General features: G+C 34.7%; 1 protein-coding gene across 1 annotated transcript; it reads right to left on the bottom strand.

The window, feature by feature from the left end:
- Positions 1–1,996: 1,996 nt before the first annotated feature.
- Positions 1,997–24,044, bottom strand: LOC133780201 (ethylene-responsive transcription factor ERF091-like). Its single transcript, XM_062220070.1, has 4 exons — positions 23,925–24,044; positions 3,228–3,834; positions 2,266–2,395; positions 1,997–2,096 (listed from the first exon to the last, which is right to left on the bottom strand). Exons 1-4 carry the CDS (start codon positions 24,042–24,044, stop codon positions 1,997–1,999), a joined length of 957 nt encoding a protein of 318 aa, XP_062076054.1.
- Positions 24,045–25,582: the final 1,538 nt, after the last annotated feature.

Here is a 25,582-nt window from a genome sequence, read left to right as displayed (position 1 = left end):
TTAGCTTCATCTCCTTGTTTTCATCATCATCAGATGTAGAAAGTAGCACTACTAATCAACCATTGACAATCCTATACACATGAGCACAAAAATTAAATTAACCGCAGAAACCCTAAAGAAAATTAATTAATTAATTAAACACTTCTTAATTAATAGCGAACCTATATATATATATAAATGTATAGACGATGGATCACTTTTTATTTATTTATTTTCATTTTTCTGATTCTGTAGTCTTCCAAACAAGTCATCATGAGATGTGGGCTTCTGCTTCTTTTTCTCGTCATTGTAGCTATTATACGTTCTTCTTTTTAGATTGCTTTGGAACACTTTTTAGATAGTGATTAGATATTTTTAGTTGTAATTCTATTTTTTTTTTCACATGGCATGTAATTATGGGCAAGGGAGAAGCCAAAATTTTGACTCATGTATTTCCAAGGCATTTGACTCAGGTGGGGTATATACGTGAAATTAAACTGATAACATAATAAAATCTATATGTAATATTGTATATAACTTTAAATCTCAGTTGAGGCGGCTGCCTCTGATTAATATAAGATACCGAAATTAGAATTAAAATAGTACGTTGCATGTGGTTATAAACATTAGGATAATTACTCATAATATAATTATGTACACAATGTAAGAATCAGCCTCATTGCGTAGTCAAGAAGTATAAGAATAAGAACAAGTTCACACGTAAATATGGTTTATATATATTTTCACTTTCAGAGAAAGAGAATTTTATGGTGTCCTAGAGAAGCTTATCTATACAAGACCATCAAATGAACACTTCAGAGAAAGAGAATGAGCTACAAAGACTTGGAAAAACTTTTTTTATTTTGTCTTTTAGCTAGAGGCCTTTTATTTATAGAAAAAAGTCTTATAGAGAATGAAGATGAGCAAAGAGAGAGAGTTGTTTTGCAACAACTCTAAACAGTAAGAACTGAGAAACTGAAAAATAACCGAAGTAATTATTCTGTATCATGTCCTAATTAAAGGAGATTTGCTCCATTGGGACCTCAAACATTAGTTAAAGTCTTTTTTTTTTCTATTTACTTTTTTGTTATTTTTCCACATATCATGAGTGTTGACTTTGACTAGAATGTGGGTGAGTGGGACCCTCCAACATTATTTGGTATACGTAAGAGTTGAGAAAGCATCCACTAAAAAAACTCACTTAGGGTTTTTATTGGACGTTAATATAGTGGAGTTTAAAAAGTTAATACTTAGGGTTAACTTTTAATCCAACACATTATTCAAGATGGTGGCGCTGGCAGCTATGATATATCAGATTTGGTGGCGTAGAAAGAGGCACTATGGAATCAAAAAGTTTATAAAGCAAATATAATTGTTCAAAGGATTCAATTTAATGTAAAGTACAGAATTAGAAGAATAATGCCTAACAATGTTCGGTGGGTAGAAAGAAATTGGTTTGAGAAATTGTAATAGTTTTCAGTTAGGCTTTTAACTTGGCTGTTGAGTTTGTAAATTGAAAGTTAGTAATGTACAGATCTTATTTACCAAAAAAAAACACATTATTCAATCTTCTCTGTATATTTGTCTTTGGATCTAAAAATCTAAGTGGGAATTCTTGTACACAACCCAATGATGTATAACATATTTAATATAAATAAAAAAAACATACATAAAATGTAAGATCTATCAAGAGTTTGTTAATTTGGAAAAATAAAAGCCAAAAAAGATACATCATATACCTTATGTATATATAATTAAACACTTTATTATATATATATATATCGCTTCATTAACTTCAGTGAACAATAATACAGAAATTTTGCTGATTAATTCCATAAAATATATGCCAACTATTAACTAGCTAGCTAGTAATCAAAAAGTTTAATCAGCATAACTGAGTACTACTAAACCCTTACCAAATTCGTCCCTTTAAAAAGAAAAAACACCCTTACATTAACCAGATATATAGAGATCGAGAAAAAGAGAAGAGAAAAACTGCTTTATTACTATTATTCTACTAATTATATATTTCAACATTGCTAGCTATAGCTTTCCAAATCATCTCCTCCTCAACAATATCATCATCATCATCGACATCACCATATATATCATCAGATCTAAAGCACAGAAGAAATTTGATGATCAAACAAAACCAAAAACAGTAAAGAAGATCAAACAAACCTTTATATATGTATATATAACTTCATTGAGTAGCATGATGAAGAGGAAATCGAGGAGGATCATGATGAGCACTACTTTTTTTTCCCCTTGCGTTCCCCTACAAACACTTGTTGAGCTGTTGGCCACTTTTTGTCCTGATGATGCTGATCATTCTTCTTTTTATTTTTATTTTTATTTTGTTTCTTCTCATCTCCATCATCACCACCTCCATTATTTTTTTCTGAACCATTATTCCCTAATACATCTTTCGGATCATGAGAAGGATATGTAGACATTTTCGATACTACTTAGGGTTAGGGTTAGGGAAACGCCCAACTAAATATGGCTATATAGTGAAGAGAGATGAGTAAGCTAGCTATATATATAAGGTTTAAATATGGCTAGCTAGGGCAATTGATAGAAATAGAAATATATATTTTTTTACAAAAGATATAGAAATAATAATAATTATTAGTAGTAGTACTAGTAATACATATCTCTTGTCTCATTCCTGCCCACTATACGTAATGTGACGTCAATAATTATATTCCAAAGGATAATTATCCCCTAAATCAAGAAATATATTACAGCCCCTAAAGAAAGCATATAATTGTCACTATTAATTAATTATATTAATCATCTTAACTGGTTTAATTTATTAGAGAAAGAAGAAAAAAAATATATATATATATATAATGATTGCCGGTTATTAGGTTGGTTGCTGTATAGCTACTTAAACCAATATATATCATCTTATATATGCTTTGTGGAACAATCTAAAATCTTAATTATATTCAGATCAGGTTCAAGTGATAAAGCCACGAATTGTGCTTGAGAAAAAACTTATTTATTTGGAATGGAAGCAAATACTAAATTATTTCATCATATTTGTTAAAACTTTAATAGGAAAATTATAAAATTAACCAAATTATTTATCCCGATATAAATTCAATTATCATTTTAAAACGTAACCATTAAATAAACCTGAAAGAACATATATATATATAGAGAGAGAGATGATTGTAAGCGTGGCCACTGCCACTGCCACTGCCACTGATGTTCCGGCTGCTTGTTGATAATATTATTACTTGTTTGAACAACTCGTTCAGGGAAGTTAAGCTTGACTTTGGTGCCCTTGAATTTGAGAGCTGCTTTGTCGTAAGCAATGGCGGCGTCCTCGGCGGCAGTGTCGAAAGTGCCGAGCCAGACTCTGGCTGCCTTCTTTGGATCGCGTATTTCCGCTGCCCATTTTCCCCATGCCTCTTGATTATGTTGGTGATGATGTTCCGGCTGCTTGTTGATAATATTATTACTTGTTTGAACAACTCGTTCAGGGAAGTTAAGCTTGGCTTTGGTGCCCTTGAATTTGAGAGCTGCTTTGTCGTAAGCAATGGCGGCGTCCGCAGCAGTGTCGAAAGTGCCGAGCCAGACTCTGGCTGCCTTCTTTGGATCGCGTATTTCCGCTGCCCATTTTCCCCATGCCTCTTGATTATGTTGGTGATGATGTTCCGGCTGCTTGTTGATAATATTATTACTTGTTTGAACAACTCGTTCAGGGAAGTTAAGCTTGGCTTTGGTGCCCTTGAATTTGAGAGCTGCTTTGTCGTAAGCAATGGCGGCGTCCTCGGCGGCAGTGTCGAAAGTGCCGAGCCAGACTCTGGCTGCCTTCTTTGGATCGCGTATTTCTGCTGCCTTCTACATGACCCATTAAAAGCTATTTAATAAAAATTTACATTTCCTTTATTATTATTATTTCTTTTGCTTTTTTCCCCATTAATTACAACACTATCATTAATAAAAGTCGATAATAATTATACTGTACATGAATGTCTCTACGTACGTATATAATAATAGCAAAACATTTCGTATTAGCTAGCCATATCTATCAAAACTTGTATCCTCGATCGTCTGTTTTTGGCTATATATGTTAATTGTTCGTTATCTTTTTAAGGCAAGTAATAAACATAATGTTGTTAAGCAGTGCATGCTTTGATCTCAACTGATCATGCACCAATAATAATAAGTGAGTTTTTTTGGTGGATGCTTTCTCAACTATTATGTATACCAAAGGCAAATAATGTTGGAGAGTCCCACTCACCCACATCCTATTCAACACTCGTGATATGTGGAAAGAAGGAGAGCAAATCTTCGGTAGTACTTTCTCTCTCTTCTCCCCCACATGGGGGGCACAACGTATGAGTGTCATGTTATAGAATATTTATTTAAATGATATATATATATATTGCGGTATAAATAAATTAGAACCCATTATTAAATCATTAAACAACAATAATCCTTTTTTTTTTTTCCTAAAATCACAATCTCAGCGGGGGGAATGAGACGAGAGCATTCCTTTTATGTATGTTTTTTTTTAGATCGGGAGAAAAATATACATTTTGTCTTAAAAATGACAAAATCTCATATGAACTTTTAAAAAAGAGAGATATATATTAATTTTATTTAATTTAAAAAATATATAATATAATATTATATTATGAAAAGAGAAATATAAAAAAGTAAGAAAAAAAGATAGAATAATATATATATACGGGGGACAGGCTTGGGACATCACTTTCGGATGTGCTGAATTTTATTACTATATTAACTTTTTAAACTCACGTCAGCGGGGGGAACGAGACAAGAGATAAATGTATGTAATCATTCCTTTTCACAGTAGGAGACTTTTTTATTATGGGAGTTTTTATGGGAGTGATCCATAGACTTTTGAGGAAAAATAATTATTGGAATTTGTAAAAACAAAACCATTTTAATGTGAGTATAACTATTGGAATAAACAAGCAATAAAAAGAAGATAGTGACATGAAGTTGTCGTAGGATGTTGTCACAAGCATACTCATTTCACTATAGAAATAAAAACAACGAAATAGGAAAAAGTACATGTGGCATGACCCTATAATTAGACTCACTCCTCTCAGATTGGAAACTCAAAATAAAGTAAAACAATATGCTATTACAATTTATAAACACACACTTATCCACAAGAAACACATATTCATATAATAATAATAAAAAAATAAAAATAAAAGTAACGCATAAATATATAGCTATAGCCTGATGTTATTACATCTATTTTTTATAACAAATTTATGGCACAGGGTGGTTCACTGGTGATATTATCAATGCAGGACATCTATTCTAAATCATCAATAAATACATAATAATAATTTTAAATATTTATAAATAGAAATATTTAATTCTCATTTGTAAATTATCAATATATTTACGTTACTTTGTTACATCAAAATTTTGAAGATGAATAAATGAGTCTCGAAATGTAGGCTCATAGAGCGTAAGTTCAAAAATAACAAGGATTGACTGAACATTTGTATAAATTTAAATAATTCCTGATCCGTTGTTATTAATGATCGAGTACAAGTTGTAGGCTCGAAAAAGATAATCTTCTCTGTAGCATGTGTATTGTTCGAGCCTTAGTTGCAAGCTCGAAGGCATTAGTATCTGAAGAATCAGCTCGACAAAATCGCTAGGAGAAAAGGAGGTTGACTGGAATAACGAGCTCGAAGTTTTGGTCTATCTCGAAAGTGCGTTAACCTCGCATTCGAGATCAACAATGCGTTTTGCATATAACAGCTATTAGGAAATCCTTATTCCTTAGAGATTTGTTATTATCAGATGTTAAATCTCAATTATCATGAGATATTATGTAATTAATGTATTTATTTACATTTATTTCAAATTTGAATAATTGATTGTAACTTCCCTGAATGAGTGGAATATATTCTCTTAACTAAGTCTACAAATAGCATGATATTTTTCATTTGTAGACACACACAAAATTGTACTGATTCTCTGTCAAATTGCTCTGAAAAAGCTTTGAGAGAGTGTCAAGATCAATAATATTGACTCGTTGACTAGGCAAATTTTAACTACTGTAAAAATCTTGTGTTCTTCTTTGCTTTCTGAAAAATATTGTTTAGTGCTCTTCAAAATTAAGTTGACGAAAAACGGCGTCAACATACCCATTTAATAAAAATGTAAGTTAACACTATAGTTAAAAATATTTTACCTATCAATATACTTAAATATAGTAACAAAAAAAATACTAAACTATAATTAAAGTATGATTATAACTGGTGAAAATAAAACTCAAAAGAACTATATAAATGTAAAAATAAAGAGTATGGAGATAAAAAAAAAGTGTTGCTAAGGAGGATTAAGAGCATAGACTAAAAAAATATGAGATAAACTCATTAAATTATCTAAAACCTATTAACTTTGCCAAAACACAATAATAGTAATGTAGTCACATTCAATACAATGATAATGATAAAAAAAATATGTTATATGTTCTACCATAATCCTTATTAAATAAAAAAAATTATGCATACAATATGATGAGAAATTAAAGCTAAATTATTAAGATCTTAATAGTACTATTGAAAAAAAAAATTAATTTCAAATGTTTGTAGTCCAAGTGAACAAAACCAAAACAACTTAGAGTAATAAACACATAATAATAATAATAATAATAATAATAAAATATAAAAAGAAAACTAACACAGACCAAGTAGTTTATTTTCAAAAAAGATAACTATGTACATTGGGAAACTTCATAAGAGCATCTCCAATGGAGTGCCTAAAAGTTGGTGCAATGTTATATTTAGTACATCTTATAAAAAATACAACTCCAACGGTGTTATAAAAAATGTGTCAAATTTGACAAATGCTTACAGTTATCTCAAATTTGGCACAAAGTATAGTATGAGTCAAATTTGGTACATCAATAAATGCTACTTTTTTATTTACCATATTGCCACTAATTATTATATTTGAGTAATTGACAATTGATGATCAACCATATATTAGTTTTGAATTTATTTTAATAGAAAATTTATTGGAGTACATAATTTGGGTAATAAAAAATTTGATTTTTGTATGTTCTCCATAAATATTAAATAAATTATTGATTTTTTTGTGTTAATTTGTATCTTGTGCATTCGAGCACAATTGTAAATATTAAGCCAAATATAACATTAGCTTGTTTTTTGTGCTAAATTTAGTACAAAATTTACATCTTGCATTGGAGATGATCTAATAACATATTGAAAAGGAAACACATTAAGGAGACCTCCTATGACCAAATAATACAGATGATGTGATATTAGGATCTCCCAATAAATACAAACCAGAAAGAAACAATTAATAAGTAGTGCTAGAACGTGCTGATTTTCAATTCAAATGATAAAAAATATTCAATGATAACTATTCAAACATTCATGAATACTTTTATATCTATATGTTATGCCATGTATATAAATAATCTACCATAAAAGGATGACAAGCAAATTGTGCTTTATATTGAAAATTACAAGTTAAAATCATAGCCAATTAGAGTCAATATTCTTAAAATGTAAGCAGGTTATATATATAAAATGACCTGAATAAATTAAAATAATTAGAAAAATGTGTTTGCCTGTCTTCTCTGATCTTCATTTTCTTTGTTCATTCATAGATAGTTATTTGTTTCTTCTTAATAGTTGAGTTTTTATTTATTTGATAGGTTGATATGATGGTTGCCAAATAATACGGAAGGAGAACTATGAATTAAATTTTTTTGTAAAAGTAAATTAACGGTCTTAAATGTTTATTCAATTAAATTAAAAATTTACATGTGTTGTTTTCAAATTTTAGAATAAAGTAGGAAAAAGGGATCAATATATATATATATATATTAAAGTTTGTACCAATAAAAAATATAAAAACTTTTCTTTGGGGATCTATGATCGAGTATATGACGACGGATGGCACACGCAGGAGTAAAAAAATAAAATCTCACCCGTATATTGCGGTATAAATAAATTAGAACCCATTATTACATCATTAAACAACAATAATCCTTTTTTTTTTCTTCCTAAAATCACAATCTTAATCTTTCGTAGTTGGGCCACTTTGAATTTTCATATTGGATTAAATGTTTATTTGTATCTGACTAGGCCAGCTAGAAATGCCCGGCCACTGCATGATCATTATCCAATATGAATCATTGATTTCTTTCCTAGCTAGAAACCTTAGATAATTACCTTAATTTCCAAAGTTAGCAATGCTTACAGTCAAGAATATTAACATATATAATTAATATTAATTAAGAGCAATATATTTCTCCTCTCTCTCTCTCTGTGCCTATGGTGTAAGAGTTTAGTACTGCCATTTTGTTACATCTTCTTGAAGATCAGAAGATGATCTAATTAATTGTTGGCATTTCATTTTTCAAGCACATCCATCTCTTTTCAAGTCTAGAAGAAATATATGTAAGTCAAAGTTTCAAGAAGCTTGTAGTCCTTAGATACAAGATTGTTCTAGTTTTTGGGCCAAGCCCATAATCAATTAATTGCTAGAGTTTTTTAGCATGTTAAAGTCGGCTATTGCAACTGACTTTGATAAGTATAAATAGGGATCTTAGGTTCCTTTCAAGTGTATCCAAGTTGTTGTAGCAATGTCCAAAAGTAAATACACAAAATATTTCAAAAAGTCTGAGTCTGAGTAAGTACTATATAAGTGTATGTAAAGAGTGTGAGAGAAGTCACTAGTGAGTGTTCCAAAATAAAGTGTGTAAGTATTTAGTGTGTGTTATGGTCAAATATTGTATTCAAGTCTTGGTATAATTACTTTTGTAATAATAAAATAATTACGCTTTCACGTGTTGTGGTGTTCAACAGATAATATATATAAACCATATATTACGTGTGAACTTGTTCTTCTTACTTCTTAACTACGCAATGTTATACATAATTATACTATGAGTAATTGTCCTAAATTATAAGATATTTATATGTGTATGCAACATACTCTTGAATTCTAATTTTGACATTCTATATTAATAAGAATTTCCTGAAAATTTATAAGAGTTCCCTGTAACCAAAGACGAAGCTACAAGGAGATGACCTGATCCAGCTCGAGGCAGCCACCTCAACTGAGATTTAAAGTTATATTTAGAGAAAATTACATTTTATATGAGATTTTTAATAGAGTGTGCAAAAATATGGCTTTTTTTCAAAAAAAGTTAATATATGGTTTTTTTTAAGAATTTTCACTTTTATGGGTTTATTTTCCCATATTTTTGTATAAAAGTTGGTTTATGCCATAGTTTTACTCTTAATCAAATTTGGAGGAGTGTGTTTGTAATTTGATTGTTATTTTTTTAGGTTATTTGTTTTTTTATATTGTTTTTTGGTTGTTTTGTAAAAAAAATTTGTAATATTAATTTTTTTTTAAATTATTATTTATTTATTATAAACATGTTTTTTTTTTAAGATTGTGCGTTTTTTTTTTTCAAATCCTGGTAGGGTAACCAGTTACTTGATTGATCTTAAAAAAAATCATAGAGCTAGGTTAAATAACATGCACCAGGAGGGGTAACCAGTTATCCTGAGATGAGTAAATTTCTGTCATAAGAGGGGTAACTAGTTACCTAAGAGGGGTGACGAGTTAGTCATATTAAATATGAAAAGAAATATCAAATTTGAAGGAAAAAATGGAAGAACACTTCATTAAAAAAGGAAGAAGAAGTAACTATGATTTTAGTAACATAAGTAACTAGTTACCATAAATATACACACACCAGAACGTGAAAGTAACCAGTTACCCTCAGAAATATACACACAAAGAATGTGAAGGTAACCAGTTACCCATTCACGTTTTCATATTTTTATTAGTTTTCTTTCCAAATTTTGGTATTCCTATAAGTGTTACAGTAAAAAGAAAATGCTGAAAAAATTGATTTGAATTTTTTTTACATATACTAGAAAAAACTATAAAAAAAATTACAATAATAAAAGATAATAAATAAAAAAAATAGTAGAATAATTATGTAATGTTAAAATATGTGTGAAAAAAAAGAAAAAAAAAGAAATAGAATGAGAAAAGAATAAGTACAAAAATGAAAAAAAAAACACAAGAAATGATGAATGAAAAAAAAAAGATGAATAAATAAGAATGAAAAGAAGAAAAAGAAAAATAATGGAAAAATGAAAAGAAAAAAATATGAATAAAAAAATTGGTAGAAAAAAATGAAAAAAAATGGAAGAAGAAAAAAAAAAAGACCATATGTGTGAAAAAATGGAAGGAGAAAATAATAAATAAATAAATGAAAAAAAAAACTGAAAAAAAAAAAAACAACACAAATGAAAGAAAAAAATAAATAAATGAATAAAAAAATGAAGAATAATGAAAAAATGGAAAGAAAAGATGACGAAGGAAAAAATTGGTAGAAAAAAATGGAAGAAAAAACAAGTAAGGAAAAAAAATGATGGAAAAAAATAAAATAAATAAAAATAAAATTACCTTCAAAATCAAATAAAACATAACTATGATAAAAAAAAATGTGACATTTACATATTTTAGTTAGCTACTAATTGTGTTTCTCATACTTTAACTTTTTCTTTAATAAATTTTCCTTACAAATAAAGAAATGTATAACTCTCATATTTTTGTACATTAATAATATAAAAGCCATATTTTTTAAAAATTCTCACGAACGTAGCCTCCACACCGCGGCCCAGCAAGTGATCCCCTTCTGCAAGTTTTAGCCCAATACCGCTCTGCCCGTTTCCCTGCCTCCCAGGCCCACAGCCCACCTGGCTCCTTTGCTCCCTTCTGCGGCCCAGCTCCGTGCCTGCTCTCATGCGGCCCATGCGTGTGAGCAATGTCCAAACTCAGCAGCTATTACTTGGTCTCCTTTTACCAAATTCCCATTTTTTTCTACATCTTTTTACTACAAACCCAAAAGACATCTTTTTACACTACCTGTGCCATATTATTATATAAATTTTTGTAATAAAATTTGTATATTTATAATTTCAAAATCTGGAGAGAAAATGAATAAGAGAAAACATAGAATAAATCATTTTTTATATAAAAAAAATCTTTAAATTACCAAATAATAATCACAAAATATTTTTTTATTTGAGTTTATAAAATAAAAAATAAAAACATGAATTACCAAACATGTTTTTTTTATTTTTAGTTTTTAAACGAAAAATAAAAATAAAAGTTACCAAACACAATTTACACTATATCATTTTTTATAATTTAATTACAAAAATACCGTCCTTAATTTAATTTACATGTATACTGTTTTTCATCAGGTACTTTTTTGTCAGTTTTTTTTTTGTTTGTTTGTTTTTTTCAACTTTATTTCTTTCTCTTTCTTCTTTTTAACTTCAAAATTTGTTCCGGCCACACTACTAGTCGGTTGGGCTCAAGAGTGGTACAATCGCGACCTACTCTTCAAGGTGGTCATTTTAATATGTGGCAATCATATATTTTTTCGCTGTCACTGGAGAAGATGATCATAATAAAAAAGCAAATTTTTTGTTTTTTTTTTTCATATTATGTTAACCGAAAAGTAACTAAACTATAAACTTAAACAAAAATTAATATACCAAAATTTATATTCCTATTTTACATTTAAAAGATACCATATGGTATTTGTTGACCCTTGAATTGGTCAATGAAACGGAGTCAAGTAAAACGATAGAAATTAGAAGAAATCAAGACAAAAAGATAAATGACACAAAAATATTTATAGTGCTTCGTGTAATGACCCAAATTTCCTAATAAGGTTTAGAACCTTGATTAGGAGGCTGGGAGGGTCATAATTGATTTATTATGCCATTAAATGATTATATGCATGTGTTATGTGAGTTATATTATTATATGATGATAAATGCATGCATATGGGTCCATTTTTAGTCATAAGGGCATTTTGGTAATTTGGTCTGTTGAGGGCGTAATTGTGTATTCCATGCATGTTGGTGAATTATGAATAAGACCACATTATAATGTGGATTTGTTCGAGTTATTCAGCATGAGACGATCTTTGAATGCAAGTTATCAGTCTGGTCATAACGGGGTTAATTTCGAGGCTCGGGGTGAGTCTCAGGGTAATTTGGTGATTAGAACATTACCGTGAATTAAAGGGTAATGGGATATGAATTATTAGCATTTGAGAATATTTGGAATAATGAAAATTGGAGGGTGTTAATTATGATTAACGAGATAGACGGGAAATGACGATTTTGCCCTTGGTGGTTGTTGAGGGTTTTAAATAGGCTTGGGGGCATTTTAGTCTTTTCACTTAAGGATAGATATAAACCTTTGGGAAGGCTATGGAAAGCTAAGCAAAACAGAGCATCACCTTCTATTCTCCCGTTCATCATTTTCTTCTTCATTTCTCTTTGAATTTTGAAGCTCTTTTTTATGAACCAAGCTAAGGAACCAAGCTTTGATAATCTAGGGTTATGTTCTACCATTGAAGAGGGTATGATTATGAGATTGCGGTGAGTTTCTAGCCATTTAAACTTTGGTTCTTGCTCTGTTTTCCTATTGAGTTTCAGTTGAGATTTTTAGCTTGAAAGTTGACAATTGGCAAAGTTTGGTTAGGTTATTATGCCTAGGACTTGTGTATATGATATTTGGGTTCAATTGGGAGTTTTAATGAGGTTTGGAAGCTTGTTTTTCAGATTGTAAATTGAGGAGTCAAAGGAGGGAAAAACCAGGGTTGAAAACCCTGGTTGTAGCGCTACAGCGCCCATACAACACTAGCCAAGGGCATTCTACCATGCTTGTAGCACTAGGGCACTAGAGGGGTAGCGCTAACCTGCTTTTCCTGATTCACATTTTGGGCACTTTTGAGGGGTTTTGGCTCAAGGTTTCAATTCCTAAGGCTCGGAATCGAATCTACTCACCGTTTGAGTACTATTCGAGGTCCCGGGAGTGAGGTTTAGGTCATGAACATTTCATTGCTCATTTTCATTGATTGAGGTTATATTTGGTTATGACTACGTGATCGCTAAGGGATTAAAGGATTGATCGTTCTCAAGGGTCGTTCTTAATGCATTTCTCGCTCGAACCAGAGGTAAGAAAATTGCACCCCATATGTGACATGCATGGTTTTTGATGTAACATGTTGAATGCTCTATCTGTATATCTGGAATGCATATCAAGTGCTTGGAAATTTGTTATCTGTGAATGGTACTGACTTATTAGTCAGAATCGGCAATGGTGTCAATATTTATTGTGAAGTTGTAACTCGTTAGTCAAGTTTGGCAGTAGTATTGAGCACTGGTCGTATGGTATTGGCTTATAAGTCAAGAACGGTATTAGCGTGTTTAACGTAAGCCGGAAAGATTAGATCTAATTGACATAAGCATTATCATCAGAAGCATGAAATGCTTGACCGACCTTAAGTTCGATGAAAGCCAAAAGCGCTTGTCTAGTCTAAAGGCTAGTTATTTAGAGTCAGAGCCAAAAGGCTAAGGTGACCTACACGCCACATGGCTAGGAGGGTATGGGACCTCCGAGATAGACTTATCAATCATCTTATCGAGACAGACTTCTCAATCATCTGACCGAGAAAGACTTATGAGTCATCTGATCGAGATAGACTTCTCAGTCATCTGACCGAGACAGAATTATTTAGTCATCTGACCGAGATAGACTTATCAGTCATCTAACAGAGATAGACTTATTAGTCATTGTTAAGCAAAAATTTCATATTTAGAAAATTAAAAATAAATGCAAAACACAATTTCACCTATGCCAAATTTATAGCATAAGATTTTATTTATTTAAGTTCGACCCATCCGAGATTATAAGAATAACCTCTTAATTACAATCATTTTGTTTAAAGGAAATACCAATTGATTCCAATTACGATGATATTAAAATAATTTAGGGAGAACTGTGATGAATTTGGAATTGCAGCTGAACTCAGTACTTTTGGCTAACTGAGTTGCCTACATACCTTCTTTGTGAAGGATCAAGCCGCTTGTAGTTCGAATTGAGATATTTTAGAATTTGAATATAAGAATTCCGGTATATGACTATTTTCAGGAATTCTTTGCCATTTGAAAATTTGGAAAAATTCCTAGGTGGATGACCTTTTATGGAATTTTGAGATTTGTGTTTTTATACTATTTTGCGGTATTGGCGACTGCACTTAGTCTTAGCAACTAAATTGCCTACGTATCCCTTTTTAGGAATCAACTCTAACGTAGTTCCGGTTTTTTCAAAGATTTTATGATACTTTGATAATTAAGAGGTGAATGACCATTTTTTGAGATACCATTTATTATGGCTTTTAAGTTTTAGTGCACTTTTGAATTTGTAGGTACAATAACCATTTTTTGAGATTTTGTGAGGTAAATGACCTCTTTGAAATTTTGGAATGATATTTCATCATTTGAATTGATTTTGATGAGCTCGTTTGGGATTTGGAAATTTCATATTATTTCACATGGTTTTAGAATTTTATCATTTTGGTGACAATTTTATGTCTTGAAATCTCTTTATATATATTTTTAATAATTTATTTTATATATAAAGAGATTATTTGACCAATATTTTAATTGATTATTCTAAAATTTGTGGGGAATAATCTAAAAAATTTATGTCAGATAATATCATTATTTTAAAATTCAAATTTTATTTTTAATTTTGAATTTAAAAATTTGAAATAAAATCTAACTGTATTGATATTTATAAGATAATATCATTATTTTATATTCTAAAATCCTATTTGAATTTGAATTCAAATTTGAATTTAAGATTTAAAGATATCATCTTTTACTTATTTAAACCTTCCACAATATTCAACATAATATATTCTTAAGAGTTCTCCAAATTTGAGAAACACAAGTGAAGCACATATTTGAATAAGTGTGTTTATTCTCCTTTATTATTTATACTATAAATGATAAAAAAAAAATTCTTTTTTTAATCTCTTATGTATATATTTGTTTTTTTTTTCAGGAGACGACGAAGATTTAATTGTGACCTCCATTTATTTTCGATTTTGTTCATTGTGGTACGTTCTCAAGTAAGTAGATCGGGTCGAATATTTATATTTATGATATTGTGAATTGCATGCGCATAACACTTAATTTTTAGGAACTGCTATATATATATATATTGTTCACTTTAGACTATATATTTAAGGTTCAACAACCCACATCACGGTAGTGCATTTGTTTCATTTCTAACACTCATATTCGTATATACATATAATAAATACAATGTAAATGCTTTGTATACACACATACATATATTTATGTAGATACTAGATACAAAGCAACGTGCATGCAATATGCACGTTTGTTTAGTTTTATTTATAGAATTTATTAATTATTTTTATTAAATTGATATTAATATCATATAAATTTCAAATAAATATCATATTTTATTTAAATAATCTATTTATTTATATTTAAGTTTATGTTTGTTCTAGTTTTTAAATTTGAGAGTGACAACCAGAGATTATATATTATATATTTAATGCAATATTAAATGTTATACGTGGATTTTAAATTTAAGTTTCTTGCTATATTTTTTTAAAAAAAATAATTTGTTCCTAATTGACAGTAGATTATATTATATGTTTAATATGATATTATTCTAATAAGTTATTTTAAGTTTAATTAAATTTTATTTAATTTATAAAATGTATGATTTTATTATTTTAAATAATTATCATCGTAAAATATCTTATTTTAATTTGTTTAATTATTTATTATTTTTAAATAATTATCATTGTAAAATATCTAAAAAATATTTTATTTTAATTTGTTTAATTATTTATTATTTGTAAATAATTATCATGGTAAAATATCTAAAAAATATCATATTTTAATTTTTTTAATTTATTTTATTTAAGTTTAAGTGTTTACAAACTACCGTTTAATATAGGAATATTCTGTTAAATATAAGAATATTCCGTAAAAGTTAACACTAAAAAAATAAAAAATCATTAAAACCAAGAATTTCCGTTATCTACACACTTATTATATAGAAAAGATATATATATTCGGTTAAAGTGTTATCGCATATAATCATGATTTTTTTTTCTTTTGGTTTCAGATAGGCCCACACACACATATATATATAAAATTTATACTGTATATGCATGCCTATCTCATGTACAAATTAGATGGAGATAATGGGCTTTGAAACCTTGTGTTGACTGTATTTTTAGCCAACGACGTGAGAACGTCAATTACGACAAGCCTTCAAGAGAAATAAAAATGACAGAGACGGTTTAATGAACAAAAAATAAATAACACAAGAGATTTTATAGTGGTTCAGCCCCGATTGTCGGTAATAGCCTAATCCACTTAGAGTTGTGATTTATAAACCTGTACTCAAGATCAGATGGACTGAGCCAACTGAGTTTCTTCAGTACAAATTGCAAAAATACAAGAATTCTCTCTCTATAATACTCAGACCCAACTTTCTCTCTCTAGAATACACAGTCCCAATTTTCTCTCTCTAGAAAGAAGAAGCAGAAGAAGCCCCTCTCTCATCCCATAAGCTCTCTATTTATAGGCCTGGGATCCTCAACTGATATCCCCTTATGATAGGGATATTTTATTATATTTATTACATTTAAACATTCAAAATTCGAAATGTAACAAACCCCCCATTTGTGGGAAGAATGAGAGATTCCCGCGTATGTTGTTGAAGCTGTCTCTAGGAATCTTGACTTAGTCTCCTCTAGCTAGTTGATCCACCTCCTACTGACCACCCATGCAAGTGTTGGTCGGACGTGCATGGTGGTAGGACATGTTTTCGTGGGTTGAACGTGCATGGTGGTAGGACATGCACTTCTCTCCTCTAACATGGCACTCTCCTCCAGCATGCCATGTTCCTCCTTGAACCAATCTCCTTGGCTTCTCCTCGGACCAAGGTGGTCCGAGGCAACCTCCTTGGCACCTCACCTTGGACAACATTGAGGCAACCTCCTCCATGACATCTCACCTTGGACAAGTTCAAGGCATTTTCCTTTAGCATCTCCCAAACATGTCCGATCGAACATTGTATAGGCTCTCCTTATCAAAATCTAAGTCTCCATCCTCTTGCATGAGACTCCTCCTCCTTAGCTACTTACCTTGGACACGTTCGAGCCAACACTTAGGAAACCTTGGGAGGCTTGCCTCCTACACACCCTTGGGGTCTCCTAAGACCACTTTCTCCTTGGGGTCTCCTAAGACCACATCCTCCTTGGGGTCTCCTAGGACCACTCCCCTTAGCTCTCCTAGAATGCATTCTCCTTAGCCTCCTAGGATGCATTCTCCAATTTTTGGGTATAACATTTGCCCCCCAAGTTTATTATACGATTTCCCTCGTATGATAAACTTTTCTTCTAGCAAAATATTCTTGAGATCATTCAAAAGCTCCTATCCGGTTGATAACTTTCACGTAAACTCCCACGACAGGACTTGTCTGGTGATTTCTTCAAACTCCATTTCCTTGATACAATGAAAACATAAGCTCCCTTTGTATATGTTGCAAAATCATCATAGTATAGAGACAGGTTGTTGAATATCCTCGATTTGGTTGCGCTCGGATTAGAATTTCGGTGATCCATCCGATCGGACCATGGATGAACTCCTTGTCTTCTCCTCGGACATGGGTCCGAGACAATCACTTTGGCTCTCTTCGTACATGTCCGAGTCACATATTTTTGGAAACTCACCTCGGTCATGTCCGAGCCACACATCTTGGAAGCTCAAACTAAGGTCCGATCGGACTCTTTGTGGCTTCTCCTTGGACCAAGGTCCAAGCCAATGACTTTGAAGCTCACCTCAGATAGGTCCGAGCCCAGCACTAGGCTCCTCCAACCATGTCCGATCGGACCCTTGGCACACATGCATGATCTTCCCTCGAACTTGTCCGATCGGAGCTTTCCATCTAGGGACTCCTCAAGCTAAGGCCCGAGCCAAGCATTTTGGAACACATGCATGGTCTCCTCGGACATGGTCCGATCGGAGCTTTCATGACATGGTCCGATCGGACAAAGCCTGACCAAGGAAACGTCCAGCCCTGCCTCCACGCGAGCCCAGCGTGAATTCCCCAGGATGTCCGATCGGGCATTGAAAACTTTAGGCAATTGTGTAGTCCGATCGGGCATGGGCGTCTAAGGGGGTTCAAAGTCTGCTGCCAAGTAAGTCAGGCACTTCAATGCAAAGACAGGTAAGTGTGGTCCGATCGGAAGTGATCACTCGCCTCGTTCAAAGAAATGCACGCCTGAAGCCTTAACCATAGCCCACCATCTCCGATCGGACGTGAGCTCCCGAAGAGCATAAAGTGCGGTCCGATCGGACCACATGTATGTCCAGAATTTTTGGCAAAATCGTGTAGCCAAAGCCCCTAAGTATACACTTTGCCTACCCCAAACCCAAATCAAATGGGCAAAGTAAATACAGCTGCTCGGACGAATGCTCCCTACTCCGCTTGGATGCAGCCTAGCTACTCGGATACCAACACTTAGACACACGCGGGCATAATGTGATCCGATCGGACCTGAACACTCCAGCCATGTCCGATCGAACATTGCGTACCCTTGGCCAAAAAACTAAGTCCATCTCTTGGGCATGCATGGGACCTCTTGTAATGACCCATTACTCTAGACTATTTGGACCATTAACGAAACTATACATAAAACTTACATTTTTACGAAAATACCATAATTTATTGAGTAACTTGCAAAATAAGAGTTATTTACAAACAAACAGAATACTAAGAAGGATTATGGGATCCCATTGTCTTTAAAAAAAAACAAAAGATGATTTAAAATAAAAGACATTACATAATTGGTGCGGAAAATACACATAAAACCATAAAAACATAAAATGAGACTACATCCTCGAATCGAATAACGCTCGGCCCCTTGACTCCATTGACCATCGATACACATCCTCCAAGCGTCACGAATCTTACCGCCTCTAAAGCTTATTTTCCTGCACATAAAACAAAAAGGAATGAGCCTAATGCCCAGCAAGGAAAAATCTAACACATAGTCATATACATAATTTCATAAGAAACATAAAGACTTAACATAATACATATAACATACACTTATTATAATGGCCATTATTACTTGGGGTCCCATAGACTAAACAAGCATATGCCCATGGGATTAGTGGGGTCCTACTAGCTAAGTAGGTCATATGCCCATAACCCATTTGGGGTCTTGTTAGTCATATGGGTCATATGCCCAAGCCTACAAACATATATACATATCATAACACATTTAATAACATAAAACATATAGATAACATAAGCACATTACATATTGATTCTAGCCTATTTTCCTTACCAAAGTTACCGGGATATAATGGACTGAGTTGGGACTTTTTGGAACAATCCTAAAACCATAAGAAAGAGTGAGTCTAAAGAAAGGAGATGAAATGAAAGAGATGGAAAGACTAAACCATTTGAGAAAAATGCTTACCGAAACTTATGTGCTCAAGAACTTAGATTCCCTAACCAAAATGAATATTAAGGTTAGAGATTGAGTAGAAGACTATGAGAAAGAAAATAACATAATACAGAAAGGAACTAGAGTTTTGGTTACCTCAAAGACTTGAAAGACCAATCTACACCTCCACCGAAATACTATAGAACTCACTTCCCAAAGTGTTTGATAAGCTTATGATGTTTAAGCTTATAGTTTTCCCAAACCAGGTGTTTACACTCTCACACTCACTTAACACTAGCAGCTTCTGAACTTAGAGCAAATGGTGAATAATGGCTGGGTACTAGGTCCTATTTATAGAGTTTGGGAAAGAAAGTATCTTGATTTTACTTGAATAAAAATAATGGCTTTTTAGGTGAAAATCATTTGAATAATCGTTCAGCAGAGGCTGAAGACTCGTTCAAAAGATGCTGGACTGTTGAAGGAGTTTGAATGGCTGAAAGGAAATGAATTCAAAAACGTTTGAAAACATACTGGAGGAGGCGATATATCGCCCCCTGTAGGCGATATATCGCCTGGGCCAGTATGCCCGAGGCGACCGTGCATCGTTTCGTGTTTTCCGTATTTACGTGCTGCGATATATCGCCCCCTATAGCTGCGATATATCGGCACACGCTGAATAATTAAACACGAAATTACACATTTTTAGCTAAGTTTGAATGGAGTAAACAGCCTTGACTAAGCCCTCAACGTATTCAAAGCTGCTGACTGACCCTATAACATTCAAACTTTACTCCTTATTAAATTAAATCCTCAAAAATCTTTAATCCTTAATCACCATTCATAACATGTGCTTAAAATCCTATTAGTTGATGTCTAAACCTTATAATATAATAAATATAATCCTTAATATCAGTCACATTAATCAAACCTTAGGTTATACTTAATATTCTTAAACTATAGATTAAACTTAGAAAATCTATAAGTACTACTATGAGTGTCCAAATAATTCCCGGTCTGAACCAAAAATCCATAGTAACAAAGATAACACTAAACATACTATAATACTACTAAACGATTAGCTAAGTAAAGTTCTTGGACTCTACACCTCTCCTCGAACTTGGTCCGAGCCAACCATTTGGCACACATGCATGGTCTTCTCCTCGAACTTGTCCGAGCCAACCATCTAGGGACTACTCAAGCTAAGATCCGAGCCAATCCCTTGGCACACATGCATGGTCTTCTCCTCGAACATGTCCGATCAGACCTTTCATGACCTTTCCTTGAACCAAGGTCCAAGCCAATAACTTGGCTTCTCCTTGGACATGGCCCGATCGGAGCTTTCATGATATTTCCTTGAACCAAGGTCCAAGCCAATAACTTGGCTTCTCCTTGGACATGGCCCGAGCCAAGCATTTGGCTCCTCCATCAAGGTTCGATCGGACATTTCTTTGCTCCTCGGACACAAGACTACTTAGACTCATCTTGGCTCATCGGATGCATGGGCTGTTTGGACTAACACAGCCGCTCGGAAGAGTGTCCGATCAGATGCATATATCCTTAGACACAAGGCATGCACTCTTCAGGCAAGGGCCATCTCAAGGTGTATGCTCGACCCACACATTTTTTATGCATTCGCTTGGGCACTCTTAGGCACTTTTAGGAAAAACCATCGAAGCACCTCGCTCGAACCTCCCATAATTATTTTGGGAGATTGATTTCTCTCAATCAATCTTGGTGAAAACTTGACTTCTCCTCCCAAGGACAAATTTTCACCATGTAGCATCTATTTTGCATGCATTTGTTTGATTCACTCCAGGGAAGTTGATCGATGATACATGCTTAGCCGACCAGGGAAGTTGTATCTGCTCTCCTGAGCAAGAAAACTTTGCACCTGATCAGCTAAACTTGTAGCTGTTGGCATTTATACTTTACTTCTCCTTGTTAACTTAAAACATTCTAAGTCTCCTCTAGACTTAAAAAGTTATAAGTTTTTTGTGAAGAGTAAAGTCACTCTGGTGTATGCCTTAGATTTTCGCATGAGTACTTAGTTTTCTAACTTAGAAATTCTAGACATTTCATAAGTCCATGCTAAGTATACTTTCTCACACTCTTATTGCTCTAACATTTTATGAGCATGATTTTTATGGTCACACGAATATCTGCTCCTAACTTGAGATTTTAAAAAAAATTCCAAGTTACTTAAGCTTTGCCAAGCAAGTTAGCTTAATGGCCTTTTTGGACTTCGAAAATTTACAAGTCAGCCTAGAAACAGATATATTAACTCGTGCTCTTATTGCCTGTGTTAAGTTATATACCAGCATACCCCATGTGCCCCCCAGGTGGTTGGAGGTTGAAAGATCCTTAGTCACTTGCTACCTGACTGAATCTGTTCGAGCAGTTAACTACTCGTGAAACACATAGAATATATGGAAAATACTCAAGCAGTTGAACACTGCTTGAACACATCGACCAGTTGAACACTGCTCGGATAACTAACACACATGCATATTTGTAGCAAGAATCGACCACGCTGCGCGTAGTCTCTTTTATTACTCGTAAATTATAAATGACAAAACATGTCTAACAACGAATCTTAAACAACCAAAATTGTTCAAAATAAAATGACTGGTTAGCAAATAACCAGTTCATACACCAAACTTAAATAAAAAGTCTAAAGAAACTCGAAATCAAGCTACCACTCTGAAAGCGGTATTTAAAAATAATATCTCCTTCGATGCTCTATGTGCACACCACTCCAGCGATTCCTGCTCCTAGCACTCCTCCTCAGCATACTCCTCCTCTTGCTTCGTTGCTCTCCTCAGCTAAGGGCGGACCTCCACATATAGTGTCTACAGTGAAGTCCATAGGTCCAGGCTGCAAGGGTGGAGATCTTTGTCGCTTGAATCCGGAGTTGCTTCTACCTCCTTCTCCTTGGGATGTCTCTGCTCGGTACTTCTTCAACTTGCCCGACCGGAGAAGAAATTCTATCTCGTCCTTGAGGTGGTTGCATTCATTTGTGTCGTGACCATAATCTTCATGGAAGTGACATACTTGTTCATGTCTCTCTTCCTCATCTCTCCCCTGATGGGTGGAGGCTTCTTGTAAGGAACCTCCTCTTGACTAGCAAGATATATCTCTGCTCGGGTGGCTGAGAGAGTGGTGTAGTTGGTGAATTGAGGCTCATACTTGGTTGGCTTCTCACTTGAACCCAACTTTGCTTTCTTTTCTTCATGGTGGTCAGACCCATTATTTCCACGCTTCCTTCCACCATCACTAGGAGAGTCAGTTGGTCTGCTTGGGTTGTTTATGCCATTCTCCCCCTTCTCTATCGCATCATCCAAATTCATATATTTTTCCGCCCGGTCAAGAAATTGTTGAAGTGTTGAGATTGGATGGCGATGGATGCTGTCCCATAGAGGACTCCGATAAATTATCCCAGCAGATATGGCAACCATCTTCCCTTCGTCTCCTACAGCGGTTGCTCTATTGGCTTCCCTCATGAATCTCTGTATATAGCTCTTTAGAGACTCATCTTTTCCTTGTTTGATATCTGCCAAGTCATTGGCGTAAACTGGCGGAGTCCAGGCAGTGCTAAATTGTCTACAAAACTCCTTCCTGAATGCCTCCCAAGAGGTAATGGAGTTTGGTTTAAACCTCCAATACCACTCCTGGGCAGTGTCCGTCAAGGTGGTGGGGAAGACTCTACACCGATAGTCATCACTCACCCCGAGCAGTTCCATCTGGTCCTCAAACTTCCCAACATGTCTTATCGGGTCTGCCTTTTCGGTATAAATTGGCAGTACCGGTGCTTTGTACTTTGCTGGTGGTTGGGCTGCTCTTATTCGAGCACAGAACAGGCTGCCACTCCGGTAGTCGATCGCATCTATCTCGGAAGATCGTTTCGACAAACCTTGCACTGCAGCTGCTAGCATATCAAGCTGGGCTTGGATAGCTGGTGCAACTGATGAGGTTCCAAGGTTTTGACCGCCTGGTCGGGCATTACCATCTGGGGCGCCACCGTCAAGTATTTCTACTTGACTGGTAGGACGGTCCTCCTCTTGTTGGTGATAACGTCCCTTAGATCCTTCTGAGAAGCATGCTCTCCTACCCGATCAAACACCGTACTCTTCGATTTCCCAGCGGGCTTACTACATGGGACTTCCTCTCTCCTGCTACGCCGCTGGTCGGGGTGCAATGGAGGCTTCTTGGTGCGCTCTGGGCAGTTTTCTCCCCTTCGTGGGTCGTGGTCCTCCTTTTCCCTTGACTGGTTGGTGGGATGACTATCAGCCTCATCCCCACCATGCCCATCTTTGAACTGAGAGGTCCTCTTCTCTCTAGGAGCTTTATTTTGCTCCTGCTCAGGTGGAGTCTTTTTACTGCCCGATCGGTGACTTCTGGAGGGGGTTCTAGAGTGCTCCCCTTGGGTTGAGGTAGTGTGCGATCGGACTTCATCTCCCTCACCAGGTGGGTTATTACCACCCCTCCTTGGTCTATCATTGCTCCTACCACCAGCTTCTGTGGTCCTTGCTCCTAGAGGGGGTCCTCCTCGTACTGCAGCTTGGGCATTGGCTTGGGCCAACTGGGTAGTTGCTTCCAAAGCAAGCGTTGCTTCACGATGTTTCCGATTGACCTCCTCCTGTTGTTGTCTAAGCTCCTCACTTATGGCCTCCATATCGCGTTTTTGCTGCTCTAAGGCAGCTCTCTGCCTGGCCATCTCTTCAGCAAACGCCTCTTGCCTAGCGTGGAATTGTGCCATCTCCTCCTGGAAGGCCCCCATGGTCTCCTGGAGCTCTTCAACTTCTGGAGTCACATCCTCGAGCACGACTCTAGGCTCATTCTCTGGGTCTTGTGGGCTAGGACCCTCGGATCTAGCATGCTCCTTAAAGGTGCTTGTCTTCTTGGAAGCAGCAGTGGTGTTCTTAGGCGCCATCTTGCTTCAGGGACCGTCTGTTCTTCTCTTCAGGCTCTCAATGAAAGCACCAAAATGTTGACTGTATTTTTAGCCAACGACGTGAGAACGTCAATTACGACAAGCCTTCAAGAGAAATAAAAACGACACAGACGGTTTAATGAACAAAAAGTAAATAACACAAGAGATTTTATAGTGGTTCAGCCCCGATTGTCGGTAATAGCCTAATCCACTTAGAGTTGTGATTTATAAACCTGTACTCAAGATCATATGGACTGAGCCAACTGAGTTTCTTCAGTACAAATTGCAAAAATACAAGAATTCTCTCTCTAGAATACTCAGACCCAACTTTCTCTCTCTAGAATACACAGTCCCAATTTTCTCTCTCTAGAAAGAAGAAGCAGAAGAAGCCCCTCTCTCATCCCATAAGCTCTCTATTTATAGGCCTGGGATCCTCAACTGATATCCCCTTATGATAGGGATATTTTATTATATTTATTACATTTAAACATTCAAAATTCGAAATGTAACAAACCCCCCATTTGTGGGAAGAATGAGAGATTCCCGCGTATGTTGTTGAAGCTGTCTCTAGGAATCTTGACTTAGTCTCCTCTAGCTAGTTGATCCACCTCCTACTGACCACCCATGCAAGTGTTGGTCGGACGTGCATGGTGGTAGGACATGCATGGTGGTAGGACATGTTTTCGTGGGTTGAACGTGCATGGTGGTAGGACATGCACTTCTCTACTCTAACATGGCACTCTCCTCCAGCATGCCATGTTCCTCCTTGAACCAATCTCCTTGGCTTCTCCTCGGACCAAGGTGGTCCGAGGCAACCTCCTTGGCACCTCACCTTGGACAACATTGAGGCAACCTCCTTGGCACCTCACCTTGGACAACATTGAGGCAACCTCCTCCATGACATCTCACCTTGGACAAGTTCAAGGCATTCTCCTTTAGCATCTCCCAAACATGTCCGATCGAACATTGTATAGGCTCTCCTTATCAAAATCTAAGTCTCCATCCTCTTGCATGAGACTCCTCCTCCTTAGCTACTTACCTTGGACACGTTCGAGCCAACACTTAGGAAACCTTGGGAGGCTTGCCTCCTACACACCCTTGGGGTCTCCTAAGACCACTTTCTCCTTGGGGTCTCCTAAGACCACATCCTCCTTGGGGTCTCCTAGGACCACTCCCCTTAGCTCTCCTAGAATGCATTCTCCTTAGCCTCCTAGGATGCATTCTCCAATTTTTGGGTATAACACCTTGAAACTATATTTGGGCCAAAAGTTTTGTTTTGA

Source organism: Humulus lupulus, chromosome 5 (genome assembly GCF_963169125.1).
Source record: "Humulus lupulus chromosome 5, drHumLupu1.1, whole genome shotgun sequence".
In the NCBI taxonomy this organism is placed as follows: domain Eukaryota; kingdom Viridiplantae; phylum Streptophyta; class Magnoliopsida; order Rosales; family Cannabaceae; genus Humulus; species Humulus lupulus.
The sequence above is the reverse complement of the archived record's forward strand: the minus strand, read 5'-3'. Positions and strand labels throughout refer to the sequence as shown.